At 46.1% G+C, this 12750-nt stretch overlaps 1 protein-coding gene across 1 annotated transcript in view; it reads right to left on the bottom strand.

The window, feature by feature from the left end:
- Nucleotides 1–12750, bottom strand: part of RYR3 (ryanodine receptor 3) — a 626037-nt gene that overhangs the window by 101825 nt on the left and 511462 nt on the right. Inside the window, exons 53-60 of the mRNA XM_066277226.1 lie at nt 10262–10351; nt 9168–9314; nt 8924–8986; nt 7745–7820; nt 7508–7631; nt 4148–4263; nt 3459–3526; nt 2396–2517 (exon numbers count right to left, since the gene is read on the bottom strand). Coding sequence (XP_066133323.1) covers nt 2396–2517; nt 3459–3526; nt 4148–4263; nt 7508–7631; nt 7745–7820; nt 8924–8986; nt 9168–9314; nt 10262–10351 — 806 coding nt within the window. The remainder of the gene's footprint in view (nt 1–2395; nt 2518–3458; nt 3527–4147; nt 4264–7507; nt 7632–7744; nt 7821–8923; nt 8987–9167; nt 9315–10261; nt 10352–12750) is intronic.

Raw genomic sequence — 12750 nt, 5'->3', positions numbered from 1 at the left:
CCTGGGACTCCAAGGTCCTTCAGCTGAGCTGAAGTCCTTCCCACTCTCTCACTCATAGCTTGTCATGGGTTATACGACTACACTGGGCAGGACTCTTTCAGAGGACAGCTAAAATGGAGCAAAAAATACATCCCAAGTGTTGGTGGGGATGGAAATTTGCTCGCCTTTCAGTGGTTTTCAGTGAATACCCTGGGCCCTTCCGGGCTGTCTCCCAGAGCTCACAGCCACAGCCCCTCCTGGCCTTTCATCTGTTTTTGCAGTGGAAATATGTTAGAACCCCTGGCCTAGAGCTTAAGAACTCAGAAGAAGTCAATAGAAATTTGGTGGCCAGCAAGTATAAATGAAATATGGACTGCGGCTATTTTCTCTCTATTTTTTTTTTTTTTTTTTTTTGGAGCTATGTATCTGGCGGGAGTTTAGAGCCTAGAGGACTGCGGGTTCTGCGGCTCTGCTCTGACGGCTGGGCTGTCGGGCAGCCACTTAATGGCTCAGTGTGTTGGTTTTCTCATCTGTAAGTACAGAGTAATCATACCACCCTCAGATTTGAGAACGAAGGGCTGATAAACTCACTTGTTTCTGGTGGCATAAACGTATGCTCTGTATAAATACAAAATAACATTTCTCCAACTAAAGCAGATGGTTCCGTTGTTTGATCTTAATACTGAAACATGGCCCCTCTTGCTGTCAGATGTGCTTTCTCAGGCATGCCAAAGCCAGGCCCTGAAATTTCTACAGATTCCTTCGTGTCCTTAGGGGTCCCATGATTTCCATATAAGCACTGTCCTCAGCCTAGAGTCCAAGGGGTAGAGTCCCTGAGGAATCTGAAGGTGATAAATTAAAGAGAGCTCAGGAGAAAAGGTCTGGGAAGCACTGCTGACGAGCACCCATGCAGACCAGGTGGGGCGGGTGAAGGATACACACAATAGGTGCCGGGGTGTGAACATATTCAGGGCAGACACGCTGTGTCCCTGGCGGCAGCGGCATACGGATGGGTCTGAAAGCTATTTGCAAGGCTGAACAGCTCCAGGTTGTGTTCCAGCCATGACAAATGGCGCCTTGCTGAACAAATGTTACATTTCCATGAATTAATAATAAAAAAATATATAAAAAGCCAGACACACCTGCCCTCTGTTGGATTATCTGAATACATATCTCACTTTGCCCCTCAATTCCCTAACTTTGTACAAAATACACTGGCGCATCCTGAAAACATATAGGAAATCATTGGCCAGTAACTGATTCCAAGTGTGCCTCATTTTGATAGCATAAGTTCCTCCTTTCTTAACAAATGAGATTAAGAAATTAGAGTGAGGGAGAATGGTACTCGGTCTGGATAGAGAGGACTAGGCTTTCATTCTTGCCCTAACTTACTCTCTGGGTCACTTTAGGCACATTGGTCAACTTGACCAAACCTCAGTTTCCTCACCCACAAAGTGGAGATCATAATACACAGTCTTCTTAGAATTTAATACATTGTAATAATGACACACGAGTAGGCGATACCTCTTATGTATAAAAAATTAAGCTCACTGCTTAGCCATGTTGTGTTTAATAAATGCTAGCTAAATCCTAATACTGAATATCTTCTCAAAGATGGTGATACCTAATAGCTGGGCCCTCTTTAAGTATTATGTACACTGTTCACCATCAATGGATACCAGGGAAAGAGTGGGTGATCTGCTTTCATTACAGTCCGTCAGTCATTGCCATTTAGAACTCTAGCCCCTGCCTTGTCATTCATAAATCACAGAGAGGCCTAAGGCAGGGTGGAATCCACTTCTTAGCCTGCTCACGGAGCATCCTGTTGCTCTGACCTCTGTGGAGTAGTCCGCTTGCTATGCCCAGTGAAATGTGAAGGTGGGAGGCGGGGGGCGGGGGCAGGGGCTGGGCTTTTGACAAAAGGGTTTTCTCTACTAGGAATTTAACTTGACTTATCTTGCTCTAGATTTCAAATCTCAGATCATCCACACCAGAACTCGTAAGATCTGATTATGGTTTTAAATTTTAATCTTAAAAAGCCCAATAAGAATGGGATTGAAAAGTGTTAATCTGTTTCTTCTCGATGTTGCATGTTTGGTTTTTCTAAGCTTCAAAAATTAACCTTAACCTTTTTCTAAATGTTATTTCAGGATAGAAGTTGATCTGATATATAAAATTTTCCCCAACCCTACTGAACCCCCAAGCAATGCAGTTTTTCTGGCTGCCAAGATAATAAGACATAGATAAGTAGGAATAAAATTACTTTCAAAACCAAGGTGATAGCCCAAACCTCTAAGCTACCAATCATCAGGATATATAATTCATTTCTTCAAAAGACTCATCCAGTCTCCAGGAATGTGGAATTTTATAGAAGTCACGTTAGCACCCAGACTTTTTCTTTCTTTTGTAGACTCACCTGGCCACCATTTCCTTCTCCTTATGGGAGGCGTAGCCACTGCTGCTCAGGGGCTTCAGAGGGGACGACAGGAAGTAGAGGCGGTGATTGGTGAAGTACTGGTCAACCAGTGGGAGGAGAACCTAGGAGACCCAGCAGAAAGTAACTGCAAGGAAGCCAGCGAAAGCTCTCCCTTTGGTTCCTTTGGAAAAGTTCGTTTTCAGTGAGCAAAAAATATCTGCACTTCGGTCGTGGAATTTCTAGGAAACTACCCAGTGACTTTCAGTTTCTAACACATTTTCCTCTCTGTGCCTGAAACCAGAGGTCTTGGGGATATGTGAAAAGATAGGGCCACCAACTAACGGCCCCAAGAAATATGAGTACGGACCTGAGTTAACATATTCGGGAGAGTCCTGGGGGATACCTCCCTGAGATGTGACTTCTTGGGCCTGGCATCCAAGGGGCACATCTGAGGCCTAGTCCAGCAACACCAGCCTTGCACGCTCTGTCACTGTGGCTCAGAGCGTGGCCACCCTGAGGCCACCATGCAGTTAGTCCTCTGAGTAGGACTGTATGGCAGAGGCTGCTCAGTGGCTCCAGATTCATTTTCCCCTTCTCTCTCTTAGCAACTAGAAACCCCTGTGTTTTAGCTGGGCACAAGGTCACCAAACTAGAGATTGCATTATCCAGTGTCCCTTGTAGCTAGATGAGGCTAACGTGTCTAAGTTCTGGCCACTGGGATAGAACTTAAGAAAAGTAGCAGCTTGCCCTCCTCCCCTCTGCTCTCCCCCTTCCCCACAGATGCGGTGCCGGTGAGCCCGTGTGGACCACACTGATCAGACCTTAGGAGATGGTGGAGCACCAGGGAACCTGGGACTCTCGTGACAGCATGGGGCAGAGGAGGCCACCTGCTTCCCTGAATTACCCGCCTGTCTCGGGAACACTCCACAGAAGAGAAACACATGCCTGTCTCACTGAAGCCACTGAAGTTTTGGATATCTTTGTTAAGTCAGCCTAACTTGTACCCTAAACTGTACAGATCCTAAGAAGAAAGTAACCTAGTGAAGTACAGAGAGTCACTTACTTTGGCAAAGAATTTGATCTCCTGGTCATGGGGGGACTTCTCAGTTTTCCCACTGCTGACAAGGGCTTCTACAAAGACACAAGTAAACAAGTAACACCAAGTTGTCCAGAAGTAAAAACAAAACCCAAACAGTCACAGCATTTGAGAAACAGAGTAGCTCTTCTAAGGGCCATGAAAAGGACATTTAATTTTACAAAGTATCTTATATTTCACAAAGCACTTTACAGCTTGGCTGGTTTGTTATTTCTTGTGTCAATTCTAAGCTGTATCACTGCCACTGCCCTTTTCTCCAATTTATTTTTTTAATTAAAGTTTTTTTCTTTCCTTTCCTTCACTTATTGATGAGAAAGGAGCTTCAGAGAGGGTAAGTCATACATCCACGGTCTCAAGGCAATATACGGGGAAAGGTAAAATAGGACAAGTTATACAAAAAATGACAAATGGTTCAATCAAACCCAGTAGAGTAACCAAGAATGAAACTGATATTTTTAAAGTAGGGGTTGGCGGGGTGGGGGTGGGGGGCGGATAACTTCCACTGTTCCCTTCCCAGAACCGTGTGCCTAAATGAATCACGAACAGCCACAGTATGAAGGCCTCATTCCTTGATAATAAAAAAAAATCAAACTCTTTGACATGATGAGATATTATGAGAAGCATACATGTTTGTGATACTTTGCAATGATACTTACCCAAATGGGCTATAAACTCTTGAGCAGAATCAACATATTTCAGGATCTTCTTCAGAAATTTATAGGCAAACCTCTTTTCCATGGAGGAGGCATCCAAGTCCATGTCCTTCATGCCTCTAGGTTGGAGACAGGCAAACCCCAGGAAGCAACAGAGACAGCTCCGTGACTTTGCTGTATCAGCAATCCTACCTGTACTGACTTTATTTTCCGAATGTTAACTGTTGTTCTGGCTCAGCAACCCAACTCTTTTTAGTGCTTTTCCTCCGCACTTGGAACCTGCCTCTCTGAGCATGCAACTACAACCTGTACTGCAATAAAGTCTGAAAAGATTTTTCAGAAAGATCTTTTTCATTTAGTCAACAAATACTGAGCTAGGGATTAATTAAAGAAGCAAGCAAGAGTCTCTGTCCTCATGGCACTTACATGCTAGGTTTAGACAGACACAAACAATATATAACAAGATATGAATTATATGGTATGCTAAAAAAATTAATAAATTTGTGAAAAAAAATTAAAGCAGGATGGAGAGGCCCAAGAGTGTCTGAGATGGGAGAGAAAAGATCATAGTGTTAAACAGAACAATCAATCAGTGCTGCTGTCATTGGGAGGAGGATATCAGAGTAAAGGTTTGAGGGAAGGGAGAGAATGAACTATGAACATCTAGGGAAAGAGTTTTCAGGCATAGTGAAGAGGTTGTCAAGGAGATGCAAAGGTCCTGTGGCAGAAGCATGCATGCTGAGTAGAAGGAGCATGGTAGAGGCCAGTGTGGATGGCAAGGAAGTGAGCAGGCAATCAGGAGGGTTTAGGGTGGGTAGTGGAATAAATCACTGGGGCCCTGTGTGCCATCCTTTGAATGACATAATATGACTTACACTGTAACAGAATTACTCTAGTTGCTAGGTCTAAAGTTGGCTGTGGGGACAAAGTTGAAACAAGGAGCCCAGGTAGGAGGCTCTCTCAGCCATCATGGTGACAGCTTGGAGGTGGTGAGAAGTGATCAGATTCTAGGTATCTTAAAGGTAGAACCATCAGAGTTTCCTGAAGGATTGGATGTGGGTTGGGAGAAAAAGAGAAAAGAAAGGTTTTTGGCTTGAGCACCAGGAAGAATGGGCTGTCACTGAGTGATGGGGATGCTGAGGATAGAGCAGGTCTGAGGTGTGGGCAGCAGGAAATGAGGAGTTCTCCTTGGTGATGGGTCTTGCTTCCCCATCTGTACACCTAAGTGCCTGCCACAGGCTCTGGCGCATGGCAAATGGCCACTTGGACATGTTGGCTAAATTCAAGGATCTTCCTCCTTTTCTCTCTTATTTCCTTGATTTTCTTTTAAGTTACAGCAAAGAGGAACTTTTCATTTCCTTGAGCAAGTCACAGTATGCATTCATCCTGGTGTTAAGAACAGGATTAAAATGATGATGGAAGTCTTTCTCAAAAGCTTTCCAGGATGCTTTCTCCCACTGCCTGACCTTTCCCGCTCGACAATATGGCAAAAACACTTTTGGTATTTTTTTATTTGAGATGCAATAGAAATATTTGTATAGATTTTTATTTGCGTTTCTGCTATTCAGTGGCAAAAATTCTGTAGGAAACTAAAAGAAACAGCAGCTGGTTCAGCAAACATTTCTTTTAGGAGGAATGGCTATTTCACAACAGGAGCACCAGCTTATTTTTCATTCTACAAAGGACTCAGCATGCACGACCTTGTGTGGCACAGCCCACCGCCAGCATTTGACCAGCAAGAAAACTTTTAAGACTTAAGTAGCCAAGATCGTTCTTAGAGAAAACATTCACTTAGAGAATTCTGGCAAATGGAAGTTTGAGATAAAACATCTTAGGAACTCGTGACTCATTCAATGTCCCCAGTGGAGCTACATCTCCATGAGAATAAGTTCCTTTGTTCAGAGACTGTTTATGTCAGTTATGCTGATTATTGCTATAATGTGACATAATTAAATATCATATAAACAACAAAATGAAAGTGTCAAGAGAACTATTGATTCTATGAGAACCAAGGCGTGTATTTTGCAAAGACCTGCCATTGCAAATTTCCAAATATGTAGTTTTTAAAGTAGGCACGGGCGAGAAAACTATAAAAAATACAGGGCAAGAAATTGAACAAAAAAACATGTTGAAGAATACTACACTTACATTGTTTTGTATGTGACTTCTCCTGCTTTCTTAAAAAAGCCATAATTGGCCCTGGCCAGTTGACTCAGAGCATTGGCCCAGTGTGTGAAATCCCAGGTTCGATTCCTGGTCAGGGCACACAGGAGAAGCACCCATCTCCTTCTCTACCCCTCCCTCTCTTGCTTCTCTCTCTCTCTCTCTCTCTCTCTCTCTCCTCCCCACCCACTCCTGCAGCCATGGCTCAATTGGAGTGAGTTGGCCCCAGGCATTGAGGATGGTTCCATGGCCTCTGCCTCAAACACTAGGAAGAGGTCGGTTGCTGAGCAACGGAGCAATGCCCCAGAAGGGCAGACCATTGCCCCCTAGTGGACGTGCCCAGTGGATCCCTGTTGGGGCACATATGGGAGTCTGTTTCTGCCTCCCTTCTTCTCACTGAATAAATATAAATAAATAAATAAATAGATAGATAAATAAATAAATAAATAAAAAAGGCCACAGCTGCAAAGCTCCGAGGATGCATTATGGATGTGGTCTATAACTCCAATCGATGGACACCATACAAAGAAAGGTCTTGGCCTACAGCACAAGATTTGTGAATGAATACAGATTACATGTTTTAAGTTAAAATGAAATGTTCAAGATATGTATGTATAATATGTCATGACTACTTGTTGTAACTGATTTTTTTGCTTTTATTAACATTTTTTTCTATTACAGTTTACATTTAATATTACTTTGTATTAGTTTCTGGTGTACAACACAGTGGTTAGACAGTCATATATTTTATAACGTGCTCTTCACAATTATTCCCAGTACACACCTGGCCCCATACATAGTTATTACAGTATTATTGGCTACAGTTCCAGTGCTGTACTTTACATCCTCATGGCTGTAACCACCGATGTGTACTTCTTACTCTCTTCCCTTCTCACCCAGGCTCACAATCCCCCCCTCTGACTGCCGCTAGTCTGCTCTCTTCAGCTATGAGCCCGTTTCTGTTGTGTTTGTTCATTTCTATTGTGCTATGACCAGTTTTAAAAATTAATATTGACTGGTCCGGTTTATGTCAGGAAAGAGGGTTTTATCTGGCAAAATAAAAATGTTCTTATTTCGAAAGACTCACCTGCTATCCTTGCTCTGATCTGTTTTGTAGGCAGGTGATTAAATACCGGACAGGGAGAGCCCGCACCCAGGAGCCTGCCCAGCCACAGGAACGTCACCGGGAAGATGCCTTACCTGGAAACCACGATGCCATTCACTTGGAGGAATTTAAACAGGTCCTGAGCCTTCTCTCGGTCCCTAAACTTTTCCTTGGCAGTCAAGGTGTCATATGGTACCAAAAGAGGGTGACTGCCACCTCCTGGGGGCAATAAAGTGAGAGAGGACAACATCTTTGGGTCTTTCTTTGCACTTCCGGGAGAAAAACACCTGCCCCCAGTCCCCCCTGCTGGGGACACTGTGAGCCAGGCTTACCTTTGCTCTCCAGCTCCAGCTTCTTCTTCTTGGCCCAGATGTTGTGGTAGTTCTCTGCTATGACCTCCACCATCCCCTGTGTCCCACCGGGGAGAGGGCCGTCAGAGAGGAAATGAGAAAAGTGGGCTCCTGTCCACCAGGCAATTGCAGGTAGCCTGGGCGACGGAGCGCCACCAGATGCTAATGGCAGGCTGCTGAGCGTCTTCCAGCATTAATTAGTCTGTGCTTACACACCTCGTCAGTTTCACACCTGCCCTACACACAGAAAACCATTCCGGGTTCTGCCCTGTCCTTGTCACTTGTTATCCTGGTAGTTTGATGCATTTCAGAGAAACATATACATTCCCAGTGGGAAGTGCCTTCTGGGGACACTTCCTTGGTCACAGGACCTTAGTATCGTACCCCTGGCCTGAGGTTAGGAAGTGGGAAGTGGGGACAAAGGAAAAATCTAGAATCCCTGAAAGCCATTAGCTTACCAAACTAAAGTCGTGTCTTGGGGAATACTACTGCAAATAAGATTTCTCAGATAGAACTTATCTTTATAAGATTCATAAAACAGTGACCTGGGATGGTGTACTTTGAAAAGAAACTTTCTCTACAGTCTACAGGGTTGGTCTGGTGGACTCTGCAAGGGGTAACTGCCCCGGGCCGGGCTGGTCATGACCACCCGTGAGTGCAGGAGGGGAGGAACGGGAGGTTCTTGATGTCATCTCCTGGTTGTATGTCCCTGAATCCTACAAGGACTGCTTGTCTGTATCACTGGGGAACGGAGTGACTCTGCTATAGGATATGAAAGTATCCCTATGGTGGGGGGACCTACCAGGACCAGGGAGGCACCCCTCTTCCAGAGGTCTTTTCACAGATCTGCTCTTAGCTGCTCTTAGTTCTGTTTTGGGTTTTGATACAGCAATCTGGCTGTTCTTCCTTTTATTGGCTGATTACTTGTTACGATGTCCCTGTCAGAAGTACAAAGCCTTCCCTTCTTAGGGGCTTCCTTAATTCTGCTAGGACCTTCCCTGGGGCCCCTGCCCACTACTGCCCTTTTCAGTTTTTATATTTCTAGGCACTCTTTCCCTTTTTCTTACTCTTATTCTAAAAAACTCTCTGGAGGGTGATATATTCTGCACTTGAGGGGTTTTAGAAAGCAAGCCATACTGTTCTGAAAGTGTCCGTACTGACCTGGAGCTCTCTGGAGAGCGCCACGTTGGAGAGGTCCAGGGGGGCGGGGCTGTAGCTGTTGCCCTAGGAAAGCAAAGACCGGAGAACTGGGGTTGCCATTATTTTCCTTCTTCTGGCCGCATCCTGACATCAGCTACCAAGATGTATCCCAAGTGATCCCCAGGTCCTGGTTTCCGAAACCCCCGAGAGCACCTTCCCAGGTTCCCCAAGCCTCCCACTGGCCGCGCGTGGGCCTCCATCGTACCTGGCTGGCCTGGGATGTGCTTCGAAGCTTCTCGTTTTCCCGCTGTTGAACCAGGGTGTCTCCTTCTTTGGCTCTCTCCACCGTCCAGCCCACAGCCAGCATGGTTTTCAGGGACTCTCTGGCTGGCCAGCGATAAATTTCCTTTTCCTGGGAAGAAAGTGTGAGCAGAGGAGCTTTGCAGAGCATGCCCCAGCCCTCAGACTGGCCTGTCTCCCTGCAGAAGTTGGAGCCCACTACGGATGGGGTGCTTATTGGTTCCTGCTTCCTCTACTAGGTCAGAACCCCCTCTGCAGCATCCTACTTGAAACATACAACCAGTCTTTCTGATGCTGTTAAATAGAAGCCCCCACAGTCTCCCGCCTCCAGAGGAGTGAACCAGACATTACCCCCAGTGTGTGGATAAAGAGGAGCAAGAACAGATAGTGACTTCTCTTTTTCTAGTAGCTATTTAAAAGGGGACTCACCAAAATGCTCTCCTTTGAGCTTGGGAAAGAGAACATCTTAGACTTAGAATTCTCTTTAGAGCTATGCACAATTTTATGGATGGTCAATACGCACATCAAGACACACATGTCACCCTTTACACGTGACACGAGGCCTAAAGCTTACAAAGCATTCTTACTGATCGCAAGATAGGGACTCAGAGTGGGGCTGAACCCCATTCCTTAATTAGGAAAACCCAAGAGCCCTGTCCATATTTCCTTGGGGACTCTCTTCTCTTCCCTTTATTTTCCACGATTGGGACTCATTTCTCTTTGAATTTTCTCCAGCAATTGACTCTACTCCCCACCTCAACAATCTAACAAAAGCCCTTCCTAGTCCACTTGCTAGTGAACTACAAATGCACTTGGGCCCAGCCTCTGAGTGCTGACCTGTGCTTCTTAATCTAAAGGGCTTTTAGAGTCCAAGAATGGACCGTGAGGCTGGGCTCTTGGAAATGTCCCATCCTGGGGCTGGTGCCCCACGGTGAGCTCCTGGGGAGTCTACTGAGTTCTTAAAAATCTCTAAGGACCTGGAGGGTGAATGTGCGCTGAACTCCTCTGACAATCTGATATAATTCACAAGGTAGGACAACCAGCAGGGCTGCTCCTTACCTTCTCCGTTAATGTCTTGAAAGGCCTTATCAATGGGTGGGTCTTCACATTTTCGTCCAAGGAAATCCCATATTTCCATCCATTCTGACTCTGTAGAAATGGTCTCAGTTAAAATATCCCTGGCACCCAAAGAGCCCGCTATGTGACCCAGATCCCAGCTTCTGTTTTCACTGAACAAATGGAATAATGGGATGTGACGGAGCTTGGAAACCCCCCTTCAACGTGTCTAACAGACCATTAAGGCTGCCAGGCGCTCTGCCCCTGAATTGTGAACTCTGCTCCTTCATTTCTTCTTGTTTTAGTTGCTGTCCCCTCCATTTACTCACTTGTACATCAGGCTCACTATGGACTGAAGGACGTTTCAAAAGACCTGAGAACAAGGCCTCTCGGTCAGCGTGTCATGTTCCCAGGCAAGGACAGAAGTCAAGGCTAAAGGCACGGGAGGACGGGACCCTGAGCACTGCACTCCTTGCCCATCAACCCCACAGCACAGCTGTAGCAATGCAGATGTCGTAGAGTCACAGGAGTTGAAGAATTTCAGGAGTCACTCAGCAAACATTGCTTGAATGTCTACTACCGCCCTAGGCATTGTGGATAGAGACATAATTAAGAGTCCCTGGTTTCTATAACCTCAGTTTTTTTATTTTATTTTATTTTTTTCTGAAGCTGGAAACGGGGAGAGACAGTCCGACAGACTCCCGCATGCGCCCGACCGGGATCCACCCAGCACGCCCACCAGGGGCGATGCTCTGCCCACCAGGGGGCGATGCTCTGCCCCTCCGGGGCCGTCGCTCTGCCGCGACCAGAGCCACTCTAGCGCCTGGGGCAGAGGCCAAGGAGCCATCCCCAGTGCCTGGGCCATCTTTGCTCCAATGGAGCCTTGGCTGCGGGAGGGGAAGAGAGAGACAGAGAGGAAGGAGGGGGGTGGGGGTGGAGAAGCAAATGGGCGCTTCTCCTGTGTGCCCTGGCCAGGAATCGAACCCGGGTCCCCCGCACGCCAGGCCGACGCTCTACCGCTGAGCCAACCGGCCAGGGCTCTATAACCTCAGTTTAAAGACCCCTGGCTTTGTCTCAGTCTCTGTCACTGCCCACTTGTTGATGTGTATGTTTGTCAAGTTTTTGTCCCATCTCATGAGACACACTCTCCCAGAGTGATCTAATCTAAGCCCACAGTCCAGAAGAGGACCAATCTCAAATCAGTGTGTCTAGCCCCGCTCTCTCTCCTAGTTCCCTAAACCTCTTTAAGTTCCACTTGGCTGTTTCCACAGGTACCTCTTAGCACGTCTGACACAGAATGTGGAATTTACCTCTCTATGCGGCTCCTCCTCTTGGGCTCCCCCTACCTCAATGAACAGCACCAGTTTATCACACTTACTTTCTGAGCCAGAAACGTGGGAATCTTCCTTGACAATCCCTTCTCCTCTGTACCTTCTCACTTGGGGGCCGCCTCCCACTTCCCTGCCAGTTCAGGCACCACCAGCTCTCACCAGGATTATTGTAACAGCTTCCTATTCAGTCTCCTCCTGCCTCCATTCTCGCTACCTCTCTCTGACCCCTGATTCTATACCACTGCCCCATGATATTGATAAAATCACCCTGATTGGGGCATGCTATTGCTTTAAAATCTGACACCCAGCTGCCATCACAGTAAAATGCAAATTCTCGGTGGCCTCTTAAGCTGTACTGAAGACCTCGCTGACCTCTCTGGACTCATCTCACCACTCCACCCAGCCCTACTCCCCAGTGCCCCCAAACTGAACTCTGCTCCCTAACACCATCCACTCTGCCTTGTGTCTCTGGATCTGCACCTGCTGCTACCATGGCTTACATCAGTGGTCCCCAACCTGTTTTGGGCCACGGACCGGTTTAATGTCAGAAAATATTTTCACGGACAGGCCTTTAGGGTGGGACGGATAAATGTATCACGTGACCAAGACAAGCATCAAGAGTGAGTCTTAGACGGATGTAACAGAGGGAATCTGGTCATTTTTAAAAAATAAAACATTGTTCAGACTTGAATATAAATAAAATGGAAATAATGTAAGTTATTTATTCTTTCTCTGCGGACCAGTACCAAATGGCCCATGGACCAGTACTGGTCCATGGCCTGGGGGTTGGGGACCACTGGCTTACATTACACTTGCTTCCCTATGCCTGAACAACTATCATCCTTTACCATGAACTGTAGATGTCACCAGCTCAAAGAAGTGTCCTCAGACTCCCACTATTAGATTAGGAACTCCTATGCGCTCAAACCCTGTGCTGATGCCCATCACAGCAATGAACAGCCTGTATCACTATGGCTGGTTTATTCTGTTTCTACCACAAGATGGTAGGGTTCTTTTGTTTTAAATTATTATTTCTTGAATTTTTCAATTACAGTTTCCTTTCTTTTTTGTGTGTGTGACAGAGACAGAGAGAGTCAGAGAGAGAAACAGATAAGGACAGACAGACAGGAAGGGAGAGAGATGAGAAGCATCAATTATTAG

Source organism: Saccopteryx bilineata, chromosome 4 (assembly GCF_036850765.1).
Source record: "Saccopteryx bilineata isolate mSacBil1 chromosome 4, mSacBil1_pri_phased_curated, whole genome shotgun sequence".
Classification (NCBI taxonomy): domain Eukaryota; kingdom Metazoa; phylum Chordata; class Mammalia; order Chiroptera; family Emballonuridae; genus Saccopteryx; species Saccopteryx bilineata.
This window is presented reverse-complemented; position numbering and strand designations above follow the sequence as displayed.